This window comes from Dermacentor andersoni, chromosome 1, assembly GCF_023375885.2.
Source record: "Dermacentor andersoni chromosome 1, qqDerAnde1_hic_scaffold, whole genome shotgun sequence".
Classification (NCBI taxonomy): domain Eukaryota; kingdom Metazoa; phylum Arthropoda; class Arachnida; order Ixodida; family Ixodidae; genus Dermacentor; species Dermacentor andersoni.
In genome coordinates this window covers 269,657,385-269,684,262 of record NC_092814.1, presented here as the reverse complement: position 1 = coordinate 269,684,262, position 26,878 = coordinate 269,657,385, and the positions used below count along the sequence as shown (strand labels likewise).

Below are 26,878 nucleotides of genomic sequence, written 5' to 3'. Positions count from 1 at the left end.
AAACAAGTGCTGACCCATGTCAGCAATGTGCGAGGAAAGTGCCAAAAAGGTTACTTTTCTTTTCGATATCAAACGTCAGTAATTGTCCGATGAGTTCCTTGGCTTGCCAACAAAAAAAAAAAAACTACAGTAAATACTTGCACAATTGAAGCTACTGAACACTCAAGGCGTGCATATAAATATATGAAAGGAGTAAACCCTAGCACCACTTTGGCATCAGCCTCCATGCACTTCCCCACAGACCCTTCAATATACAACGCTGTACATAACCGCGAATTGGAACACGCTTATTTCCGAACTGGTGCTAGGCTCAGGAGCGACGATTACGCCGGAAGCGCTCATCGGTATTGATGCCGCAATCAATAAAGAAAACGTTGACGTCACGGATAAGATAATTTTGTTAATCATAGAATAGGAGATATTGCCACGTGCCCGATGCCTACTACTCCAAATAATATTAATTAAATTATGGGGTTTTACGTGCCAAAACCACTTTCTGATTATGAGGCACGCCGTAGTGGGGGACTCCGGAAATTTCGACCACCCGGGGTTCTTTAACGTGCACCTAAATCTAAGTACACGGGTGTTTTCGCATTTCGCCCCCATCGAAATGCGGCCGCCGTGGCCGGGATTCGATCCCGCGACCTCGTGCTCAGCAGCCTAACACCATAGCCACTGAGCAACCACGGCGGGTCGCAAATAATATTCTGCAGAAAGAACTATTGCAGGTAACTACCAGACTACAACAAAACAGAATACACCACCGCTATCTGAGATTACATGAGACGATGCGGCGACTGCGCGCATACCACAAAAACAGGAACGCAGCCCCGATTAAAAATGACACTGAATATAACGGTGCCTTAGCACAGTTATATTTTGCAGATACCGAACAGTGATTGGATAATGAACTTGTCACTTAAACAACGTTCGATTATATAACGCTCCGTACTACATTCAATGTTTCTGGTTGTCACAAACCCCTACCCAAACACTCGTGTTCTCGACGATTATCCGCTGTCTTCCACTTCCGCTATCCGATTATCAGCTGGTATTTGTCGTTGGACCAGGTTTTTTTCTTCCCAGATTTCACGAATATCTCTATAGCGTGGAAATAAAGACAGGGCATTATACATAGCCGGGAATTAATCATTTATTCGCACAGAGGAAGCGATAAATTCGTCAGAACTAAAATAAACTGAAATAAAACGCTTACAGCATGCCCTAAATATCGGTCTTGACAACGTCACGCGAATCACGTTTCCGCGTAGCCGTGGCTACCCTGCGCAGAGACCGTCGGAGGAATCCTGTCGGGCGTTTCTTCTCAGGTCCCTTGAGTGGAGACTGTAATCCCTCTTCATGGCTCTGAGAAGACAAGGGCAGAAGTCGCATGGTATTAATTATCAAACCGCATTTCTGAGCAGTCGTAAAAAAAAGAAACGATTACTTAAAGCGACCGAAACGGCGACAGCGCGACTTGCGCCGCTGCTCGAGGTTACGAACATGCCGAAGGCATGAGTACCGAGGCCGTTCCCTACGATTGCTTCCTTTGGCAGACAGTTATTTCACCTGCATCCATACGATGGGGGACACTCTTCACTCGCGATCAATTTTGTTGACGAGTGGCCACCGAATCACTTTGAAGACCGGAAAGAGGTCTCGTGGGCGTGTTGGAGACCTGCAGTGAACGTGTGATGTCGCTGCTCATCATCATACCTTGCTGGTGAAGCAGCGCACTGACACGGACACAGTTAAGACACAAGACGACACTCGCAACTATTTTATTTCAGAACACATACTTCATATTTATATACCTACGCACCCTCAGGCGTCAAAGAAAATCAAGGCAAGATTAAAGGAATTTTTAAAAAAATGGTATGTCCACGCATGCTCGGGCGTCAAAGATATGGCACCTATCTATCATGGTGTGCAATTCTATCGTATTTGTTGCACCCCTAACGAAAATTTCTTTACACAATACTTTTCCTTTAATTTACTTCCAGAAAGGCAACCTCACCATGGCTGAGATGTACAGATGGCTGACTGATACAACCCTCTCTCCTGTTGTGAAAGGCTTCGATTATTCCCCTGGTCAGCTGATCCTTATGGTGCGATAAAACTAGTGTCATTGTAATGCGGCCAGCACCTATGTTGTGAGCATGCCCTTTAATGTGGGAATGAGTGTTTCCCCCCAGTGATTTTTTGTATTCCAAAAGTCTTGTGTTTACACACCGACCCGTTTGGCCGATGTATACTTTTCCACACGATATGGGCAAACAGTAGACAACGGACGACCTGTACTCTACGATCCAGTTCGGCACTTATTTCTCCGAGTTTGTTAGGCGCTGAAAAAAATTACGCATAACTTTAAAAACGTAGGTGGCAGATATGGTCTACGAGTAGTGTGGCAGCGCCTAACAAATTCGGAAAAATATGTGCCGGACTGGATCGTAGAGTTTCAACAAAAACAAAAGTAAGTGGTTTTAAGGGCACGGTCAAGCATAAGGAAAAAAAATTGCAGAGTACAGGTCGTCCGTTGTCTACTGTTTGCCCATATCGTGTGGGAAAGTATACTTTGCAGAAGGGTTGAAATCTGGGCCAGTTGGTGCATACCAGTTGGTACATACGACTGATAGTCCAGTCGTTGTGGTGTGAACCTCTCCTCTTGTCCTTTGTATTTTTTTACTGGTTTTTTCCTTCAAGGAAAGTATACATCGGCCAAAAGAGTCTGTGCGTAAACACAAGACTTTTGGAACACAAAAAAAAAAAAATCACTGGCGAGAAACACTCATTCCCACATTAAAGGGCGCTGCTCACAACATGGGTGCTGGCCGCTTTACAATGACTACAGTTTTATCGCACCATAAGGATCAGCTGACCAGGGAAACAATCGAAGCCTTTCACATTCACAAGAGGGGAGAGGGTTGTATCAGTCAGCCATCTGTACATTAAGCCATGGTGAGGTTGCCTTTTTTTGGAAGTAAATTAAAGGAAAAATATTGTGTAAAAAAATGTTTGTTAGGGGTGCAACAAATGCGATAGGATCGCACACCATGATAGATAGGTGACATTTCTTTGACGGCCGAGTATGCGCGGACAAATGATTGTTAAAAATGCCTTTAATCTTGCCTTGGTTTTCTTTGACGCCTGAGGGTGCGCAGGTATATAAATATGAAGTATGTGTTCTGAAATAAAATAGTTGCGAGTGCAGCGAGTGTCGTCTTGTGTGTCTTCTGTGTCCGTGTCAGTGCGCTGCTTCACCAGCAAGGTATGATGATCAATCACCAGCTAGCCTAACTTTCCACATCGCTGCTCATGCCGCATGTCTCAAAATATTTTCTTTTCCCTCAGCGACTGCAGATACATGCGATAACGCATGTTCGGACTCTGTATATTGGGTTTCTACCAGAATGCACACAGAAAGAAGCTGTTCAGTTTATAGTCAAAAAAGATCAAAAGGCAGCAGAGCGAGTACGGAGATAGAAAAAAAGCGTGCAACTACTAAATGCCATCAGAAATTGTACTCAGCCGCCGACAACGTAAAAGACATTACACTCAGCCGTCTATAATACAGGAGTAATTGCATTAGAAACCCGTACAGAATAACAACTTCGCATATTAAATGCAAATGAATGCGCATTGCACGTTACCGAAATTGGCAAGGCACCTTGGCAATGCTTATGCGACACCCTACATTACATAGAATGAAGCAGCCAACGAAGCAGCAACATCCTTAAGTTGGATTGGCATGGCACACTACATGCGCTGCTTCAGGCTTTTGTTGCCACGGGTGCTGAGTTTTGTTATTGCACCCACTGTCTATCACGCATATTAATGATGAACGCAAGATTGATGGCCCCCTACAAATAAGAGAAGTCCCCAACCTCTGATTAGCGGCAACTTCCACTGCGTGTTGAAATTACATTATACTGAATTGCTCAACTCTTGTCATTACATCCAGCGCGTCAAAAGCAGACGGAGCCCAGGACGTCTACAGCTGGAGTGCCTTAAATCGACGACCCTAATACAGTGGGTAATACGCGAAATCCATAAATGCTGTGCGGTTTACGGAGACAAACGTAGGGTTCGAAAGTATTAATTTTTACACTGCTCGGGAGCTTTAGAAGCACTATGCTTTCATTTTCACAGACGCAGGTCGGCGCTTAAAAGGTGTATACAATTGTCCGCTGTGAAGTGAATGAAATGTAATTGAAGTACCAATGAGGCTATTCAACTCAGAAATGACGGTTCTGTATATACACAATGCGTACGAAAAGGAGGCTGTCAACAGAGAGGGAAGTGCCCCACATAAGATGCCGTAAGTAGGACTGCACGATCAGGTTTTTATTTCTCCGCACTTTTGGGTAGAAATGATACATATGCGTAATTCGACGACATTCGGCTAACGCGGGCTGCGAGCGCTAACCACGTGCACGCACGAAGACCCTCAACAGGTCACCGTGTTCAGATGGGCGTATTCGCATATAGTGCTACAAGATGCTACAGAAAAAGGCACGTAGCAAGTGCAGCACTCGTCCTGCCGACTTGCATTGTGGAGGAGGGCTCGTCCTTTATACGCTTTATTAATGATGTCGTGTTCGTTTACAAGGACACGACGAAGAGTTCAACTAGGTTCCCCCAACACTGACGGAATCGCTATGAAAGCTAAGAAACACTGCAATTTCGAGAATGTGCAAGAAGATAGGACGTGCACTAGTTCGCGTTTTCGACGTTGTCGTGGAGTTTTTAGACCCCATAAATTAAGGCGGTACGACAAATTATGAGAGATAGAATATGCGGAAAGGCCGGCAGGTTAACCCGAGGTATTTTTAGTTGCTGCACAGTTGGGAAGGGTCAGACGAAAATGAAAGAAATATTAGAGCTCAACAGCGCTCAACCATACCACCGAACAAGGGCTAGAGGAGTCGGCGACACCCGCAAAGAAGGAGGCGAATTCGCCACTGCCGTCGTCTTTCGAAGGATCCTTGTGTTTCTGATGAAAAACCTTCCCCAGGAGTCGTTGCCAGCCTTGCTTTTTCTTGAAACCCGTTGCCGAAACATGACCCCGGTGTGGTGAACCAGCGTCCCACTGCTCGGACAGTGTGAAGCGTTCGTTCGGATCGCATTTCTGCTGGTTCGAGGGCTGCGACGAGTTCTGGCAAGAGAGAAAGTTGCCATTAGCTGAAGACAAGAAATATTAGGAGGAATTAAATAGGAAAGTAAAACTACAGGGGCTCGCCGTGTCACTAAATGACACAGCCCACTTAATTAGGGCTCTGTAGTGCTGTTTCAGCGTTACAACGTCATTGTGAGTACATTTCAAGAACCTTGGAAGTCCCAGAGAAGTGAGTACAAGTAATATTAGAGTAAGAATGACTTTTCACCTGCAATAGGTATGAAAGAGCACCCTATAAGACGGACTCGCCATGTGTAGGCATGAGTATTTTTGCAACTAGCATGTGTATACCATCCGAAATATAATGAAAGGAGCGGCATCAACTAAAGCAAGGTAACTACCAATAAACCCTGGTATTCTGGAAAATATTAGGAAGCTTTCGCAGCATCTAACCGACGGAACGAGCACATCGCGAGATGAAAGACGAGCATACCGAAAAGAGTGCGAGGAGGAAAGCGCAGGAGGAGGATGCAGCGGAAGCATAAGGAAGAAAACTGAGGATGATATGGTGATAGCGCGAGAAAAGCGTAGTGGCAAGAACGGCGGGTTTTACGGCGACGATGGCTATGAGATGGCGCCAGAGTAGCCTGCGTCGTCTGCATAGAAACAAAGCGTTGCATGAGCGGCGGATCCTGTGAATCGCGCCCACGCGGCATGATTAGCGAGGCAGTCGCACCACACCTCGCCCCGTGTGCAACGTGCCGCATGGGACCTTGTCAGTGCCAGCCATTATATCGCGAAGTGAACACGTATACAGTTGCGCTCAAATTTCGCGTTATTAAGTTTCGTAATCATCAGTGAACTTTTGTTATGTATGCGTAGGCCTGTGCGACCATCGAATGTCAGTTGCTGGTCAGGACGTCCTAAAAGGTGCGACGATACACAAGCGCCACCAATGACGCATAATTCTGCCCGAGTATTCGCGGCATCACCGCTTCGTCCGGGAAGGCCCACCTTTCCCGCCAGCGCACCGCACCGGACTAGATAACAGCAAACGCTGAAGGTTCCCGCCAGGCTTCTTTATCGACGTAGGATGCACATACAAGCGGGCTGCGTGCATCCGCAGTTAACTACATGAAGTGCTGTGAAAATAAGTACCCGTAATATGGAGAGAGACCGCGATAAAAACGTATTCTCTAATTAGGAGCGACCGTTATTACGGTTTCTGTTCACAAATAGGCCCTGCAATACCCTTTTCACCCTTTCCGTTGTTACAGTACTTTTGAAGCTAAACTAGTGAAAGTGAAGCTTCATTTAATTTTGTGCTTCGCGATGCCTTGCCGAGAATACAGCAACTTCGGCGATTGGGTTTGTGCAAGTTGGCATGTGCAAATGGGAGCATTATTGAATCATATCGCCGTATGTAGGTGACAATGGGTGAACAGGTGGCCGAATACACGAGTAGAACTATACGCAACAGGTGAAATCGGCAAGGAAAGCACCTTGGTGCAGAGAAAAGTAGAAATGAATGAAATGGGACCACAACGTGCATTGAGTGAAGGACGGTGAGCTACACAGAAGTAATTGCATTTCGATAAAGGTGAAATATCGTTCGCTAATTCACCGATTTGAACAGACGCGTGGGATCTTCCATATTTGTTGTAATTTCTAAAAACATTCTTTTCGACCACAGAGCCTCATTGAGTATGTCTGCAATGTTGAAGAGGGAAATTAACGGGAAAGGAAAGAAAGTCCAGGCGCAAGAGGTATTGCGTAATTCACTGACCAAAAGTCGCGATAACGGCGCAGTGAAGGAGCCGACTAAAGTTACCGGCCTGCAGGTGCATACCCCGGTGAGCTTTTAGTGCAGATAAATGTGATGCAAAGACTCGCCTCATTGGCGGCTGTAGCACGAGAACAAGTTGGTGGCAGGGGTTTGCTCAGGGAGTAGAGCAAAGGTGGGGGCGTGGCAAGTCCAGTCCCCGAGAGCTCCAGGTGAGAATGGAAGGAGCCGGACGACAGAGACCGACTGGGAAGTGAATACTTGGCCTGAATTTCGTCCCAGGGCACAGACTCCTTGGTTACCCAGTAAGGCTGCTCACGCTGTGAAGGTGCAGGAAAAAATAAAGCGTCCACTGTGCTCGCGACTATGAATCATGAAAATAAGCCGTCACATTGTAGTTGCCACGTGTTATTGTAGATGCAGAGGGTGTTTCAGAAGATACAATTGAAGTTATAAAGGTTATGAAATAGGCTATTTCCTCCGATATAGTGAACTTCTATCAGTGGGTTTCTTTTTTTTCTTTTTGGCGACATTTAAAATCTGACTACAATCATAGTGCCTGTACACTTCTAGTGAGCTTAACCATATAACAATTACGTTCACTAACAGAAAGCGAGTGCATTCAACGTGTCCGACAAGGAAGACCGCGGCTGCACAGATAGCTCGCTCATGTTTCCGTGGCGCGTCAAGACGAAAACTATGACACACTGATGACTACCAGCAGCAGGCCAGTTGCACTTTTAAGCCTAACTTGCCTAATTAGCGCCTCGAAAATCACCAGCTTTAGCTTTTTGAAAGGCTGGATGTGAGTACGAACACTTTGTATCTCGAGAATTGAAGGACGTCTTCAAATCAATCGCTGAATTCTTTAGGTTGAAAAGATTGTACCTAAGAAATAATACAAACTAGAGCGATATTAAAATGTATGTTGCTGCGGCAAAAGGAAGTAAAAGTTATCCGAAACACCTTGTAAATTGCAGACTAACGTGCTGCCATATAAAGTACCCTGAAGAAAGCGAACGCATTCAGAGAGTAGACAGCACATGGGCAAAGTTTTTAAATCAAGCACAATGCGTCTATGCTACTTTAGGTACCCAAGCCACAAAGCACCTAAATATTGAGCACGCTTTTGAGAATACAGCAGAGCGTGAAACTCGTCCTTGGGATAGCGTTTGTGGCAATGGAGTAGGCTGATAAAGATTGACAAAGGGTCGTTTACCGCCTTTCGAACTTCTTCCCTCGTTCCCCCGGAAGTGCAGAGCTAGAGAACGGAATCGCTGACAGATCAGTCGCTTTTGTAGACAGCCAATTGCTGAAAGCTACCTGAAGGAAGAGCTCATGGCAATGAGCTGACAGCAACGGACCAAGTCCACTATCAAATCTCAACAAAATACAAGAGCGAAGGGAATGAGTCTGCATAAACAATATCTAGAAACTCGAGTAAATGTAGGAAAGACAAGGATACTACGAACAAAAAAAAAAATGTTGCGCAGCGCAAAAATGCAGCAGGTAGTCGAGTGCTATACAATGCAAGTGCGAGTGTTCGATGCAATGTGGTATACAAGCACCCGAGGGCTGATTACACGGAGGAGCCAGAAATGAACAATTACGTTGTCTGCAGACATTTATTCACAAGGGCACATCACTCGTTAAGAGCAGCACCGGTGCTCGTGAAAAGCATCATCGTCGATTATTGTTTTCGAAACATCCTCAAGAATCACTTATTCGTGAGGAACGGTCATACTTATCATAAAGCGCCCTTGAGGCTACGTGGATGCAAAAAAAAAGAAATCGAGGGTAATTAGTAGTACACTGATCGAGAACTTACCACACCAGCTGGTGGAATTAATACTCGAAGTAGCTCATGAAAGCTGCACGGAGCCACTATCGACCACTTTTATATGAAACAATAGACGAAAAGGTGTGCCAGAACATTTTCACCAACGCACCGATTCCATGCGTCATCGTTAAAATACCCGGCAAACATTCCGCACTTTGAATGAGGCTTCACGGATATATACCACCTGTAAAGCAATCATATTTGAACCAGGTTGATGGTGGAATGGAAGCCATCACATATAGCTGTACACCAGCAAAAGTTTGTACCGTTTGGGTTGTATTTTCCCCAAAACAATCATCACCTGTCCACCCCACATTTCCTTTCTTTAACGCTACGAGCCCGGTACTGCCTAGTCACGAACGGCTTGCACGTTATCGGCTTTACACAGCATTCTCTACAGGACGGTAGCGAGCGCCGAGTTTTCAAGAGATGAAACGCAAGCAAGGCAGATGACTTATCGTTGTGGGACAAGATAAGCCCCAAAAGGGGTAAACTTTTTTTTTTCAGAGAGTAAACTATAGATTGCGATGCCCAATGATTATAAATTCAGTTCGCATCTTCGATATTCATCCTCAATGGTGATCGACGCTCGAGTACACGATACTTATGCGCACGTACCCTCATCTGCTGCACATACTCCCAAAGACGCAACTTCTCGGTGGTGGCGATCGTCTTTCCCCTGCGTTCTGCGAGCTTGTCGATCTGGTCGAAAGAGAACTCGAGGAGCTCGTCCATGTCGACTCCCTCGTCTGCAGACAAGCAGTGAACAGATGGACTGGGTGAAAACAATTATTGTATTTACATACACCTTGCAGGCCGCAACAAAAGCATTGTGTAAGGGGCGGGGGGTCAAATACAAGTCTATAAAAATTAGGTTAACAGCAAAAATACATAATCGCAAGTACAGCAACATAACGGAAAATTATAGCTTCCGTCAATACTGTCCAGAACACTGACGCAAAGAAGCGGCATTATCACAATGGCTGCCATGTTACAGGTGCAATCATGCTAATTGCGATGGTACCCGATTTACGATTGTACCAGCCTGTCTTTGCCCCGTGCATTGGGGGCACGTTAAGGATCCCCTCCCCTGATAGGCGAAAGTAATTCGGAGTCCCACCACTAAAGCGCGCTTCATAATTAGGCCGTGGTTTTGGCACATAATACCTCAGAATTCAATGGAACCAGCATATACCGGGTGGCGCAGTTAACTTGGACCAAGGTTTTTTCAAAACCAAAAGCGCTAAAGAAATCGTACCGACTACATATAAGCAGTAGTCGTGTGTACTGAGCAGTATTGTTTTAGTCACTGAATGTTGTTTTAAATTATCTGGTCTACTCTTATTATTGCGGGAATCTAACATGTCAATTCTAAAGTTGTAGAGCGCATCAGATAACCGCGGATGCATGCATTGCCTGCTTGCTAAAACTTACCTGGTTGTCTTTGCCGATAAAAACAAATCCCGCAAAAATATCAAAAAATTCGGCTCCGATCTACGCTGCCGTGAAGATGGTTGGCAAGCGAAGCTGTGGTAGAATTGGAGTTTTAGAATTGCGGCCCCAAGAAGACAGCGAGCCCCAAGAAGACAGCGAGCCCCAAGAAGACAGCGAGCCCCAAGAAGACAGCGAGCCCCAAGAAGACAGCGAGCCCCAAGAAGACAGCGAGCCCCAAGAAGACAGCGAGCCCCAAGAAGACAGCGAGCCCCAACTCAACATGCGCAGAACGCAAGGCAGGCTTGGGACATTGCGTTCGCGTCAACCCAAAGAACTTAAACTCTCGAGGGTCCCCAATCCGCCTTCGGGGGCTCGAGCGGGCGACGAGCAGGCGCGTGATAGCCAAGAAGACCATACGAGCCTGTTTCGGTCGGCCAGCGGGGGTGGTGACCTACAGCTGTCTCCGGCCCCGCCGCGACGAAGCGTTTCGTGAAGCCAACAATACGCCCTCTTCGGACAGCTCTACGCCGCCAGTAAGGCTAGACACGTTTGACAGACCGAGTATTGTTAGCTGGTTCACTGTCGCCTTCACGGACCAATTGGAGGAGGAAGACTCCCTGAAAAGGGAGTCATACGGCGCTCCCCCTCGGACTCCGGTCGCTGGACATACGCGCCAGCTTGAGTCAAGCGTGACAACCCCTGTCTACGAGGCCCCACTCCGTTCGGTGTTTGCAGTGAAAGTGCGGAAGTGAGCCCTCGCACTCAAAGGCGGATCCTTCGACGACTGAACGCTCCGATTCGACGAAGGTTGGACGGCACAGAGGAAAGAGGGTTTAAGCAGCCGTTTTCGGATCTTCGGTGTGCTTCGTTTTCAGTAATGCTAGACTGATGAAATGTAACGCTCTCCACCCTTTATGTAGATATTGTAAATAAATCCTGCGCTCCTCGTTCTCGATAATAACACGTTCTTCTCTTCAACAACGTCCTTAGCGTGGGTGAGTCGGACGACGGCATGGGCCAGCTACCTCCGATTACATGCCCGACCCGAACTCTTACAAGCCGCAGCTACAGAAACCTTGTATGGCTCAGTCAAGTTGGTTGCAGAGAAAACTGGCCCTGTTCCGGGCGAAATTCGGCATTTGGGAAAAGAGACTCAGGCCAACGCAAGACGCTAGCTGCACTCTGGTCAGCATCCTCTGCTCTCGCTTAACACAAGATCTTCGAGGAGTCCAGTGGTGCCTAAATCGACCGCTTGGCAAATATCTTCACATTCTAATAAAACATGCGCCATCGTTTCCCTAGCTTTACCGCAGCAAGCACATGCTTCCTTCTTATATCTCGCTTTATAGGTCCGCGTTCTAAGGCATCCTGATATCTCTTCGAAAACTAATAAGCTGCCCATTGAGTTATAAATGTTTTCTTTCCCGATTTAGTCATTTCTTTAGTTAATCATGGCAGGTCGTTTTTCCACTGCGGCTACCCATGAGATTATTTAAGCCTCTCCGACTTTCGGCTTAACTTTTTTGTGATGGGGGCGAAATGCGAAAACACCCGTGTACTTAGATTTAGGTGCACGTTAAAGAACCCCAGGTGATCGAAATTTCCGGAGTCCTCCACTACGGTGTGCCTCATAATCAGAAAGTGGTTTTGGCACGTAAAACCCCATAATTTAGTTAACTTCTTTTGTTGCCGCGTTACTCGCCCCTACAGGCCGCACACTTGCTGCCAAGCTTCGTAGTTCTTTTCCTCCACTGTGAAGGAATGGTTTTCCTGTACAAATACCTGAACACTCTCCCAGCCCATTTACTTACTTCCATATTTCTCAGTCGTTCTTCATTAGCAATTTTACTGTGCGCTTCCCTCCCTTCAAAACTTCTCCAGCCCATATCACCCTGCCCAGCTTCATTTGTAGTCTTCCCGTGACCGCCCAATGCGAGGCGTCCCACTTACCTTGCCACTTACCTTTGGTTGCAATCGAGTCCCGATTGTACGCCTGATTTCAAACAAACAACCGCATTACCAAAAGCAAGTCTTGGAACCATATTACACCTTTCCGCATACCCCGGAGCACCTCGTACCTATGGTATCCCCATGGCGATCAAGGCAGAAAGCTGGGCTAGTTGGTGTGGAATCATTAATCAAAAGACTAGCGCAAATAACAGGGACACAGACAGAGAAGACGACAGGACGATCGCTAATGGCGCTCGTCCTGTCGTCTTCTCTGTCTGTGTCCCTGTTATTTGCGCTAGTCTTGATTAATCCCCATGGCGCTCTGCGCTTCATCATGGCTGCATTTCTCGTCCGCTTTACTGTTCTATTCCTTTGTTTCCATATATTTATTGCCTTCGTTTATCAATATACAAAGATATTTATATTCTTTTACCCGAGGTATTTCCTGGCCCTGTAATGCCACTGTCTGTTCACAGATTTCATTGAACACCATAACACCCGATCTTGTAACGCTAAATTTCAAACCGAAATTCTCGCCTTCCTAAAAAATTAAATTATGGGGTTTTACGTGCCAAAACCACTTTCTGATTATGAGGCACGCCGTAGTGGAGGACTTCGGAAATTTCGACCACCTGGGGTTCTTTAACGTGCACCTAAATCTAAGTACACGGGTGTTTTCGCATTTCGCCCCCATCGAAATGCGGCCGCCATGGCCGGGAATCGATCCCGCGACCTCGCGCTCAGCAGCCTTCTCGCCATGCTGTCCACAGATCAGGGATAAGTTGCAAAAGACTGCTTGTTAACTAGCAACACAATGTCCCCCGCATAAAATAAACCTGGACGCTGCTGCTCTACTAATGTACCCGCCTGCTTTTCTATAAAAGATTAAACCCGATATTACTTCCTTCTAGCGCCCTCTCCAACCTCACCATGTACATCAATAACAGCAGTGACGATAAAAGGCACCCTTGCCTCAGTCCGCGGAGGCGACGCCATCCAGTGCTACTCCAAGTAACCCAGTGGCGCGTGCCTTCCTCCTATTAGTAGAGATTACAGTGGAGCCGTTAGAACCGCGCTGGGTTTCTCTTAACGTTCGCAGCTTCACCGTTGTGGACAAGAGAGCCGAGAGTTAATTTCCCAGAGTTCTTCTACTTTTAAAAAAATCTTGGTCCAAGTTATCTGGGACGCCCGGTATACACCTTGTGCTGACGCTTTCCGCAGTTGAAAGTAGCACCAGAACAGCCTAGCGAACGAGGGGTGGGGGAGAAACAAAATGCAAGGGATGAGTTAGACGTCTTAGACCTCCGATCGCGTTTAAAAAGGCTACAGGGGCAGATCTGAAAAAGTCTAAGTACGCGGGTTTCGCATGAGACGGCATGCTCGCAATCGAGACGCAGAAGCGCGAACAAGCCCAAACTCAAGTATGCCCGTTGCGCAACATTCACATGAATGAGAAAGCATGCGTGTCGTGGGTTATAAATGAGTCACTTTCTGTTTCGCTTGTGGCCGGCGTCGGCGACACTGGGGTAATCAACGAAAGGGTCGCAGCATCCTGTCGCCAGTCGAAGGTGCCAACGGCGCGGCGCCGATGCCACGTGAGGCAGTTTGAAATTCGGGATTCTCTGCTAGCATGGTCGTCTGCTAAAGTTCCTGCCAGAGCCCTGCATGACATCAGGCGTGCCATAAACGTGGCAGCTTCATGCGGCCCGGTATCAGCGCACTCCTTTACGTAGCACCTTCTCCAAGCTTAGAAAGGCAAGTACGAGACATGTAGCGGGTACCACGGTGCGTGTCTACATGGAACGAGACGAACGCGACGTGAAATTAACTCACACACAGTAACTGTACGATCAAACACGACCCTCTCAGTCTAAAGGCGAACAGCAAAAGGTCGTCGTTAAACGCTAAAGCGATATGCGCCAGTCATACGGATTTAAAGTGCTATAGCTTATACGTCACATAGTTTTGCACACATTGAACAAAACTCATCGCCGCGACAGGACAGACGCAAATATCTACGGGATCCCAAATACGTACTGCACCTGGTCTTCGTCAAATTAAGAAAATTATTAAGGTGCACAACAAAGTTAAACGGAATTGCACTTGAAAGACAAATTCATCAGCCACTCCACACTGAAAAGAGATTCCCAGCGAAGCTGTTTAGCGCGCGACACAGGTGACCCAGAACATTGAACAAAGGTATGAACATGTCCTAATCTGTGGTCATCGTGGCTGTAGAAGTATGCACACGCATTCGCGTAACGCCTATTAAATGTGTCCCTCACAGAAGACACTGAATGGCTCATACCCCCTTAGGGAAACGCTCATACCACCGTAAACGCGGCCTCCCGATTACGACGACAAATAGAAGTAAAATTCTACGCTGGAATTATCAGCGGGAACAGAGCCAACTGTGGAAAACGACGAAGGCGCGAACATTAGCGCTAGCGCGTTTGCGCGGTAGGCGAGGAGAATATTTAAAGTTCTTCTGAAGAAGTTGTACGAAACATTTATTGGAGAAATCTGTTCAAACCCTTGCGAGATTTATTTGGGTCCCACGTGTGACAAGGGTAGTTCAAGGGCGCGTTGCAGGTCCCTGGGCTCCACAGGGGCATGTGCCATTGAGCTTAGACCCGTTCTGCACTATCAGGGTCGTACCACATGGTTTGTTTTTGTCAACTCGGACACGTGTTTCTCCAGATCGTAGCCATAGACTGCTGCGCTGTAAAACGCATCGCGAGCGCCAGGAAGGACAGTGCTGAATATATATGCGACGTACGTGCTCTTTAATGCTTCCTCGTTTCTTTGGCCGCGAGACAGTTGAGATATGCAACGACAGGACACAACTACCATGCCCGGGGATAATAACCTATACTTTCCTTCGAAATAAAACGACCGCGTGCAAGACAGTAGATGGAAGTTAATGGTAAATGTGAGCACAATTCAGCTTAATTGGCGCCTTGAACATTAACTATCGCAAGATAAGGACAGAACGGGGCGAAATGGTGTACACCGGATGTCGTGTGGGCCGACCCTGATAGTCTCAACACAGCCAAGTACTATGACTAGACGATTACCACGAGGCAACCCCACTCCTCTTTCCGCGCCTACCCTGACGTGAACGCAGTGTTTACACCGACGGGTCCAGAAAATGCCTATGTGTACCTGTAGCTGACAGCCTGAACAAATGATGAAAAGGGCACACGTCGAATGCTATCGTGGGAACGGCTTCGTCCTCGAATTCCCAGAGTGTTGCGCGCTGGCTAAATATGCCTCCGCATGATTAGCACCATCGGAGGCGGTGTGCGACTGAACGATGCGATGTCATGGGCGAGATATTGCGACCGATTTAACAGTTGCGATTGTCCGGGATACATGCCACCAGATTCTCGTCTAGTCACCTAGTAAAGTCGACGGTGCTAAAAGCGGGCACCTTTCTTGCAGCAAGGCGGGCAACCGTGCCCCGATGTGAACTCTGACGTTTAGTATTCTTGTAGAAGAAGTGGGCTTTCTAATCTGGAGCCAGTGTAAATCAATCGTTTTTCCTTCAGTCCTACACTGGACGTACTCGTCGATGGGCTCGGTGGATGCCTGGTCCAAACGCCACCTCGAGCCGCAACAGGGTCAAGCGCGTCGGATTTTACATACGACTCGAGCGTTCCAGCGTAATCGCTGGTGCCCGCGCGCGTTCCAGAAAGTACTACACAATTCGTGTCGCGCATACCATCTGATGACAAATTTCGGCGAGAACATAAAATCGGCTGTAACATTCGAGTAAGTTGCAATCGTGCGGGCGCGTCTCCCGCTGAGCGGTAATTTTAATTTGTTAGCCGGGGAAATGCAATCCACGAGGAAATGAGAAGTACACGTGCCAATATGCGTAATATGTCACGCTGTTTGTATCCTGAAGATCTGCGTAGTCCTGGTTCCGAAAACGTGGTGCATTAACATATGTAGAATAAGATGTAATCTGCGATGCGCTGATCAGTTCAAATGCGAAGCATCTTTCTAGTCCAGGCACTTCATGACGGGCGAGCCTAGTGCTGTTTTGGTGAGCCGATCCCGGCGATACTGCAGTCTGAAATTATGTGCCACAGTAGCGACTAGGTATGTGCCACTGGGTTTTAGTTGGCTTGCAATGTTCTGTTGCGATGGCAAACATTCCGTATTATAAACATAAACAATACAGCCTATTATCTGTGCATAACAATTGCCTACAGAACAGTTACATTAGGCATATACAACACTTCTCAACAAATAATGAATGCTTCGCATTATGTAAATGGAACCCACACTTCAGCCTACCGTTTGCTTTTCTGCGTATTATCAAAACACGCTCATGCACGAAAAAAATGAATTAAAAAAAAAAGGAATTAGCACACGCGAGGTATTTTAAATGAGCCAGAGGCGACGATTGCGAATACGTGAAGCTGCGTGCCTTCGCTATCGTGGCAGTGCGCGATGCGGAGTCGCACAATGCAAAGGCACGGCGCTAGCACTCGTGAAGCGAACAGCGTAGCAGACGGCAGTAAACTGGGTAAAATCTTTGGTCGATTTGTCTTTTGTCGATGGTGTGTTTATACATACCACGACGGGACCAGAAAACCGAGGCTTGTGACCGTGCCGTGATCGCGGTGCACCAGTCATGAACTATAGTGAGAAATGATAATGTCCAGTAAGTAGAAACGCATTACAATTCCCATTTCTCTGCATTGCTAAGCTGACAAACGAAGGCATGCGTACAAAGGGATGCTCCGGCCCGTCCAAAGAAGCGGCGAAACGTTGATAATTCGCGAGAAGCGATAGCCGAAAACGTGAAAGCAACCGGAGAATCCGCGAACTGTGACTGTGCTTGAGCGCTGTACGAGACGGCGCAACGGCGACATAAAGCCAAAGTTGGTTTTCAGGGCATCTCTTACGTCACCGGTGCGCTTCTGCGTCGGCAGCTATACGCTTTTCATGCTTCTTATCCTCTATTACATGCAAACAAAGAGAGTGCAATGGTAAGCTGAGTGGTTGCAAGTACCGATGATAATGCGTTCATGTGTTCAAAAATGCAGTGCTATACACGGGACATCACCTGCCTGGGAATCTTGGTGGCTACGGGTTTCCGCTGCTGGGAACGAATTCGTGGATTCGATTACCAGCCGCATTCCGATGGGGCGGAGTTAAGGAAGGCTCGTGCCAAGGGCGCACGTTAATAAAAGTCTTGGAGGGAAAATAAAATGCAATCCCGTTCTTGCGAGCACCTACAAGTATGCGCAGTGCCATGTCTCGACGACAGTAATTGCACTTGTTAGAAGCAGCAAAGAATGCAGTTGCGTACGCGCTCGTAGATATCAAGTTCGTCCCCAGACGTGCTGTTGGGAAGCTTATGTGACGCGCCCACGTTGACCCATTATTGCTTTACACTGTACTAGTCGACGCAGAACAGCAACACTTATCCTACGACCTTCACTCTGCTGGCATGTAAGCTTGAAATGATACCAGTTAACAGGTACTAACAGGCAACAGTAACAGGTAGAGACTACGACACAATCTGGTAAAGGCGTGTATATTACCGGAACATGCGCAGGCATTTTATTGACTTCACAGGAAGATGGTACGAACACACTAAAAGCCAGCAGAATTCTTTTTGCGATTCTCACTTGCTTTGCCAACTTCGCCTTAGCCTTTGCGCCCGAAAACTGCACAGTTTGTTATGAGAGACGCCGCTGTGCAAGATTCCGAATTAATATTGGCACCTAGCGGATCTTTACTGAACGCCTAAACCTTAGTTCATGAGTGCTCTTCCCTACATGCGGCCGCCGAAGTTAGCAAGCCCCAGCATATCCACTTTGCACGCTATTTACCTATATTCTTCCCTCAATTTAAGCTCGTCGTGAGGGTGTAATATTAGGCCCGAAAGGGTAAGAAAAGTCACAGTTAACTCGTTTACCCGCCCAGGTAATCAATAGACAACCTCTACAATTTGCTTGCCTTCCAGAATTTCGATTTCGGTAGCAAGGACAAGACGGCACGCTATTACGGAAGGCCCCTTGTTACGCTTACCCCATAGCACCTCCAGGACGTTCTCGTCGACGCTGTAACACGACAAAGACCGAACCGAATCGGCGCGGGCAGGGGCATTCCTGCCCTTTGGCTCCGATGAGGCGTGCATCGATGATTCCATACCTATGCGCGTGACCGCCTTTAGTCAATTACCTTAGTCAAACTGCGCGGGAACACGAGAGCGCGTGAATTTAAATACATTTTGCGCAGCTGCAGTACTGGAGCGCATGCGCATTACATGACTCGCGAAAGTTGGTTTTCAGGGCATCTCTTACGTCACCGGTGCGCTTCTGCGTCGGCAGCTATACGCTTTTCATGCTTCTTATCCTCTATTACATGCAAACAAAGAGAGTGCAATGGTAAGCTGAGTGGATGCAAGTACCGATGATAACCACTCTGCTTATGAAGAGCGTGAAAGCTTAAACGTTGCACAATTACGTATATCATTTTACTTTATGTTTTGTTGTACGAAGCAACGAAGGCTGTGTGCTACCTCAATTCCGAGAGCAATGTGTGAATATGTTCGTGGCGGCAACGATTTAGGAGCAGCTTCAAGGATGCATTATGGCGATAGTATAACGGAAGACGAAAGCTGGATGGTTATTGCGCTTTCTCAGCAAGGGTACACGCGACACGCCATCGCTGGTCTCGTTACGCGGCTGTTGAAGGCAGTCAAGCGCATATATCTAGCGTTCTGAGGCGAACGTCGTGGCCACGATGCCCTACGCGGTGTTACATCCAACGCGCGACGACGAGGACCTTCCCATAAAACTAGGGTTTCGAACCGAACCCGAACGGAATCGACAACCGAGGCTGAACCGTTCTTTTCAGCCGAACGTTAATCAAACCGAACCGGTATGATTTCCGCGATCTTAGAACCGAACACAAAACGGAACTTTTTGGAGGAACCATTCCGTATCAGTTCGACCACATATTAAACCCAGGGATTTTTTTTTCCCCAAATTTCTAGGACCATGCAGAACGATGAGCAAAGCGAGACCAAGGTGAAAGCAAGAGCTATCGTTTCGACGAGTGGACTTGTCGAAACGTTGACTCCTGCTTTCACCTTGTTCTCGTTTTGCTCATCGTCTTGAATTTCCATCTCCCGCCTTCCCCGTGTTTTGCCATTACCATGCAGGCAGCTTTCGTGACGAGCGTACCTCGCTAATCAGGATATTGCGAGAGACAGCGCGTGTGTAACACGTGGGCGCGATTCACAGCAGCCACCGCAAACAGACCTCCGCTAATGCAGCGCTTTGTTTTCATACATAGTTTCCGCATCATGTTTTTACTGCAGCGTTCTCCTTCGCTTTCCTCCTCGTGCTCTCTTCGCTTTTAATCCCCCGTTGGGCTACGCGTTTGCTCGTTCATCATTCGCTCTGCTCGTTCGTTCGGTTAAGCAGACGACGCCGACGCAGAGAGGAAGCATAAACTTTTATTTGGAAAACAAGTCGGAAATTCTTCCTTGATGAGTGGGGCCCTCAGTTCAGGGCTCCATTACCATGCGTGACTTTGGGAGCCCGCTGGATGACCGTTGCTGTTCCTGCCGGTTTGAGCTGAGCAGCGCCGACTCCCAAGAGGAAAGGGTAGAGCTGGGTATAGAAGGAACACCCGAAGAATTAGGGCATTCCCATGCGGAGTGGTACACCGTGGGATTGGCCCCACAGTAGGGAGAATAGGAAGGGTATAGGGTGAGATGAAAGATTTATAGCATGTGGAGACAAGGAAACGAATTGGTCTGCAGTTGCGGCCAGCCAGCGGCAACTGCCCTATTAAGCGAAAGGTGAGACGGGAGATAGCTATGGCGGCCTTGCCAGTAGTACTCGAGCGTCGCGGTGAAGTGTAGGGGCTCAGCCACTGCTTCGTATGGGTTGAACAGCTCTTCCGACGGTGCCCGGCCGGTCATACCTCGGACGCCCAGATTAACGCGTTCATTACCATGCAGATAGGCGTGTCCACGAGACCAGACGACATGTACCCTGTTTAACGCAGAAGGGGAAACAGAGGAGAGGATTCTGTGTGTGTGCGCAGTCACAAGTCCTTACGCGAAGGCCCGACAGGCAGCCTGCGAGTCCGTGAGTATGGCGATTGGGGTGTTATGTACGAGAAGGGTCGAGGTGTGCACAGTGGCCAGAGCAATAGCTCCCTACTCCTCTGCCGAGCCGTTGTCCGTTGCGAGAACTGTGGTACACACCCTAAGTGCGTCTGTGTTGTCAATTACAGCTAAACACATGGCACGGCTCCCGGGGTAGCGGGCCGCGTCAGTGTAAAGAAGCGGCGTCTGTGTGGTGCCATTTCCAAAAATGCGTGCCAGGGCCTGAGTTCGGGCGCGTTTCCGGCCGGCGTGTCGCTCGGTATGCATATATTGCGGGGAATCGAGGCTACTTGAACGCTAGCGTATAGAGAAGGAGCAAGGAGCAAGGAGATATTGTGGGACGTGTGTGGGTGTCTCAGAGACAGGGTAGCCAAGACGAGGGAGTATAGCGCAGCCCTGACGGCTGCACCTGAGATGTTGGAGCTGACCGTCGCGATGAGCCTCGAGAAGTTCGCCTACGATGTGGTGAATACCAAGCTGAAGAAGGCGCTGTCTGGAAGCATGTGAAGGCAACCCAAGCGTCGTGTTCACTACCTTCCCTAGAAGGACTACCATCTTCTGAGTCTCAGTGAAGGTGATATTATGATAGAGGAGGTGATAGGTGAGGCGGCTGATTACCACAGCCTGTACTATGCGCAGCACATCTTGCTCGCGTAGGCCTCTTCTACGACTAATAATGCGGTGTAACATATGTGTAGCTTCTGTTATTTGCTGGCCCAGAAGATGTGTAGAGTCTGAGGCTTTGCCGTCAGATTGAATGTGGATCCCTAAGGTACGGAGTCTAGTTACCTAAGGGATAGGGCTGTCATGTAAAACAGAGAGACATTAGGGGATTCGTTGACTCTGCGGCGCCGCCTGTGCACGAGGAGCAATTCAGACTTCAAATACTGTCACTGCAAATGCCGTCACTACAACGCGGATACTTACGGCACCCAGCATTCTAAACCTGCTCTGTACCTTTGGCGGCAGAGTATATGGAGCTTCGCCACGACTCTCAGGCGCGCGAGCGGAAGCAGAGGCCGAGGAGGAGAGGTACCAAGCACTGCCGAGGGGCTTTCATTCGCTTTTCTTTTATTTATTTTAATGTCATTTATTTTTACTTTGTACTGAGTATGCATGGGCTCGAACTTCATCTTTATTCGCTTTCTTTCGTCAATGTGGTGCTTAGGTGGGATATCAATCAGCCATTTGAGTCGTTTCCATTTTTACGTGTTAATGAGTATTTTTGTCAATCATTTGTCACTCATGGTGCCGTAGTCCTTACTTATATATGTATATATATATATATATATATATATATATATATTAATGAGATATGAGATAAGAAAGGCAGGGAGTAAGATGTAGTGGGGGTAGTCACGTGCTTCCAACCTTTCTAACTTATCCCAAAGCTAGATATATATATCGTATCAACCTGCCTTATAGGTATCAACTTTCAGAGGTGAAAAAAAAAACTGACTGAACAAGCAAGATTTGGAGAGATAGAATGAAGTCTGGACAAATTACATTCCGCCCGAGGCCGAAGCCTCAAAGCTTTTCTTTTATAATATATGTACATCACTTACTGGCAGCCTTCGCTAAAGATATGTTCGCTGTTGCAATTAGTAGGCATTTGTTTTTAGGACCCGCGCTAGCGTACGAGTTGCTTCTTGAGTATACAGGCATTGGGCCAGCTTACATGAACGATAAATCGTCAGTTTCTGCCACGAACGGAAGCGGTTACGTAAGGCTTTGTGACTTCTTATCGTTAATTTTAGACATCGTCCAAAAGCCGGACGCATAGTGGAGGATAATGATTACGCCGCTTGAGGCTGACTTGTGGTGGAGCCGCACGTCGTACCGCTCGCATCCCCGCAGGCGTGCGGTCGTGCGAAAAACTGCAGATGTCGCATACTGGTGCACATATTTCGGTTTACACTGCATTTACGGGTCCAGTGTAAACCAGCATTTGTGCACCATTGTGAAACACGTATAATTTTTCGCGCGATCGCACGCGTGCGGCTCGAGCGTAAATTGGCCCTTAACCCAGGCACTTGAGGCGTCATTAGTACAGCACGTGGGCTTCGGCGACCGTCGTTGCGATACTAAACTCGACGATGTTCCCACGGCGCGTCACAGCTGCGACTGCGCCCGGATGCGTGAACTGCATAGCTTTGCGAAGGTTCCACGTTATCAGCACCTAGCTAAAATACTTTGCTCCACTCTTCGACATTCGGCAGCCCTAAGAACAAGGATCCAAAATCCGTGTTCACAAAAAGAGTTCTTGCGCTGTAACTACTCGCATAGGAGAAGATGCTAGCCAATGGTCAAGTGGTGCGTGTTGTTTTACAGCGAAGCTTTTTTTGCCTCTTCTCCCAACTTTATGGGCGCTGCTGCTGCGGTCTTTCTCGCGCACGTCGATGGGTTTCTTGCAACACCACCAGATGGAGCTGGCGGGACGACCGACTGGTTACTCTTCGAAGCGAGATCAGGATGCCTGAGAACACGCACTTATAAAGCGAGATATTTACTTATAAAGCGAGATAGACGGAGGCGTACAATAACAATGTTCACAATAGGGGTTCAGAAACTTTGGTTATGGGAATTCATCGCGAATTTTTTTGTCTTTTCTGTTTGTTTTTTCTTTTTAAGATAGGTAGTATATTGGGCAATATATTAACAACAGCGCGGTGGCGCAACCCACCGCCCAATTCCAAAACGGACGCTGATAACATCCATCCATCCACCCAGGCCGGTGCCGCCGCGGTAGCGTTTCGTAGCTTTCGCGTATGGCACGTGCTGTGCTTGCTTTCCTATGCGACAAAAATGCAGGTGCTGGGCTGTGGAGGTCGCTTGCTGCGGCGTCATAGTGTGAACATTACAATCGTCCATAGCCTGAACAGCGCTTGGAGCTGGCTTCTCAACAGCGTGCTGGCCACGTGTGCAGAAGGAGCACGTAAAAACGCGCCAGCAAAATGGCTCCATAATGTGCATTCAGTGTCGAGGACACTTAGACCCGAAAGAAGCGTCGCGCGGCACAGGGGCCTCTTCGCTACGCAGGGAAAAGTGTTGCAGTTTGCAAATGTATGTATAAAATGTATACATACAATTATAAAATTAATTGAATTACGTACAGCCCCATAATTCAAGTAACGTCTAACATTTCTGCCACGTTAATTAAAGCAAACAGCGTACAAAGCTTAGCTTACCTCGATTCCCACAGTCCGCCAAATTCTTACAGTGAAGCATGCTTATGGCTACGGTAGCGTGCATTTTTGTTCTGCGGGTGCAAAAACCGTGGGCCGATCCCGGAGATGGTGCAATAACGAGCCGACCTGCGGCGGAGGTGAAGCAGGATTCAAGAACTCCGCCAACTTGAAAAAATTAACTTAACATCTTGGGTCCAAATAAAACCCCTATGAGATATTAAGCTGATAAGAACAGATACTAAACTTTGACCCGCATCAGCCATCTCTACGTTCACCCCGCCCTCTCTTTGTCGTCGTTCCAAGCGCTTGCGTATCTACTTTCCTTTCCTTCCGTTTCCGTCGAAACGTCACCGCTCGGGGCTGCGGTGACGTTGTGCACGCGAATGTAGAGAAAAATCACGGCAAACGAGATTGTACACTTGTTCAAAATTCTATGTCGCCTCTGTGTCGTGTGCTAATCAGCTTCGCTGGTCATTGGCCTTAACAGAGTGGAATGGATTACGATTTATTATGCTCTGACTATTTTTTGGCTTTGCAAATTTTGCTGCCGCCCGCGAACAGTTTAGTTGGTGCGGGCGCGCAGCAACCGCAGTAGGTGTCAACCAGCACACCCACCACTGCGGAGTCTTCTTCTCGCTCATCGACGCATCTGCTCTAGCCTTTAGCCACTTGCTCACGCAACAAAATTGATGGTGTGCGGTACCGCGCGTTGTTCGCAGACCTCGCGCTTGCCGTGTGGTGGCCGCATCTCGCTCAGCTATTTGGAGCACGCGCTCTTGAATGCTATCCAACACTTCGTGAACATATTCTGACACTCGAGCAACAGTTTTATTGCGCTATCAACGCGGAGCTTCTATTGTCGTCGTTTCGTCATGACGCTGGCCTCTCTATATGCAGTGAGACTGGTCCTACGCCTTTATGACAAACTGGTACCGTTGGCTGTCAACCGCAACCATCACAGTGGAACCTGTAATTCATTTGTAAACAAAGCGTATGCAAGGACGAAAGTTACACATATAAATGGTATCCCTTAATGAGCACCTTCCCCCTTTTCTTTGCGGAGTTTCGAAGTTAATACGAGCCCACAAATTCGTGCACCACTTTATTCTGCCGAGACGGCGAAGGGGAGCAAGCCTACTCAAAATAGTCAGAATCATTTACACTTGGTATTGAACAGCTTGTGCTCGCGCAAAATATAATTGCAGTGCCTAACAAAAGCATGAACTGACAAAGCTACGCACTCTGACAACAATGTACAACGCGTGTTGCGTTTTTAGCACGATATACGACAGCACACAGCCTACGCAATCTATAGCTTCATACACTTGTTGACGATAGCACAATGAGGAAAAAAGAACCTGAACGAACATCGATACTAGCACCAGTGCATAAGCTTATAGCCATGCCTGAGCTCCACACCCCGTCAACAAAGAAAAAAAATCTCGCAGAAACTCTTCTGGGAGTTGTCTAAGTATGTGTAAGCGTTGTGCCACTTGCTCATCTCCACGAAGCCTGGTATCATTATCAATGTAATGAAACTTTATCTGGCCAGTACAAACAACAGCGCTGCGGCGACACGAACTGGTGTGGACAGCGGCGCAAGGACCATTGATGACGCAAGAAGAGTACTGCAGGTGGCGGCGCCAGACGTGCTGATTGCGTTCCGATCATTATAGGCCGTTATCGCTCTCTAGCGCCTTATCCACCCGCGTCCAACCATTATGAACCGTGAGCAAACCTACTCATGCTGTGGCTTCGTAGCCATCGCCGCGCGGACCGTACTGGCTGGAAAGCGATCTGCGATGCCGAAGAAGAGTGCCAACAACTGATAGCTTCGCGCGCTGTGTTCTTGCCGCTTAACGTTGAAGAGAGACGCTCGGGCCCGTATCATGAAATCGTTCTACGAAAGTGTCCGACTGCGGCGTGTGCTGAGAGCTCCGTGAGCGCTGTGTTCCCGCTGCTTCGTTGGCGTCGAAGCGAGAGTCAGCACGAAGGTGAATTCGCCCGTTGCTGCGGGCGCTAGCTTGAAAGCGGTCGCTCTACAGGGCGGACGGACGGCTTTCTCGTTGGGTAAGCACAAAAATGCTTATGCATTTAAATAGCTGCTTTCGTACACGTTTGCATCTTCAGTACCCTTAAAATCAATCCCTAACATAAAAGAAAACAAAAACATAGTTCTTTACTGACACAGGTAGCCCCAAAACTTAGCCAAAACATGTGAAATCTCGCGCGAATGCCTGTCCGCGGGAAGTCGAAGGCCAACTGTCATGTTTGTCAAGGCGACGAGTGCGCCGACACGCGTAAAAGAAGAAAAACAGAGTAAAGGGCGCGAAACATACCACGTGACTGCGCTGAACCAATGTGGAGGCACAGATCTTCTCTCCTGCCTCCTATCATGCTCCTCGCCGAAGCAGCGGCGGCAAGATGAAAGTATGTCACTCCCTTTAGTTTTATTCAGGGGTCTACGCATCCCGGCCGGCACCGCCGCGGCAGCGTTTCACAGTTTGTGTGTAAGGCACGTGCTGCGCTAGCCTTCCTATGCGACAAAAATGCAGGTGCTGGGCTGTGGAGGTCACGTGCTGGGCTGTGATAGTGTAAACATTACAATCGTCCATAGCCGGAAGAGAGGACTTGGCGCTGGCGTCTCAACAGCCTGCTGGTCACGTGTGCAGAAAGAGCTCGTAAACGCGCCCGCAAAATGGCTCCAAAGCATGCGTTCAATGTCGAGAACACTCAAGCCCGAAAGAAGCATCGCGCGGAGCAGGAGCGTCTTTGGTACGCAGCGAAACGTGGTGCAGATCGCAAATGTATGCAGTTCGTTTCCGACAGTGCATGGAATCCGCCGATTGTTCAGTTCTCGCAATATTTTTCGGCTTTGGAAGTTTTGCTGCCGCCTGTGTGAAGTTGGCTGACGCGGGCGAGCAGCAGCACCAGCGGGCGGCCGCAAAGACACCCACCGCTGCGGGATCTTTCTCGTCTCATGTGTCTGGTTTCCTCCGGCTGCTCGGGGTGGCGGTGACATCGTCCACGCGAATGTAGAGAAAGATTACAGTAAACGAGTTCGTGCCTTTGTTCGACCTTCTGTGCCACCTATGTGTCGTGTGCTAAACAGCTTCGCTGGTCATTGCATTTCACAGAGTGGAATGGCTTACGATTTTTTATGCTCTGACTTTTTTTGGGAATTGGAAATTTTGCTGCCGCCTGTGAGCAATTTAGTTGGTGTGGGCGCGCAGCAGCAGCAGTGGGTTTAGAAAAAGTTTATTTCGACAAGAGACGATACGAACACTGAGTCATAATCACGGCACAATTCCACCGGTACGATAACATGTAAGAAACGAAACACAGCACGTTTTCAACGTAAGTAATGTCTGAGTTCTCACGCACCAACATATAAACACGTATACCCACGGAAAGGCATAGT

The 26,878-nt window shown here is 48.0% G+C and overlaps 1 protein-coding gene and 1 pseudogene across 2 annotated transcripts; both read right to left on the bottom strand.

The window, feature by feature from the left end:
• Positions 1–1,135: 1,135 nt before the first annotated feature.
• On the bottom strand, positions 1,136–18,345 carry LOC126548474 (uncharacterized). Of its 2 annotated transcripts, XM_055063540.2 has the most exons (6): positions 18,175–18,345; positions 16,711–16,773; positions 9,358–9,488; positions 7,010–7,219; positions 4,904–5,155; positions 1,136–1,365 (listed from the first exon to the last, which is right to left on the bottom strand). In XM_055063540.2, exons 1-6 carry the CDS (start codon positions 18,293–18,295, stop codon positions 1,225–1,227), a joined length of 918 nt encoding a protein of 305 aa, XP_054919515.1. In that variant the 5' UTR covers positions 18,296–18,345; the 3' UTR covers positions 1,136–1,224. The 2 variants fall into 2 exon arrangements, with proteins under 2 accessions (XP_054919515.1, XP_050052625.1); XM_050196668.2 differs by lacking the exon at positions 16,711–16,773 and having other exon boundaries at positions 18,175–18,343.
• A 5,195-nt stretch (positions 18,346–23,540) lies between these two features.
• On the bottom strand, positions 23,541–23,720 carry LOC126548648 (U2 spliceosomal RNA; annotated as a pseudogene).
• Between the last annotated feature and the right edge of the window lie 3,158 nt (positions 23,721–26,878).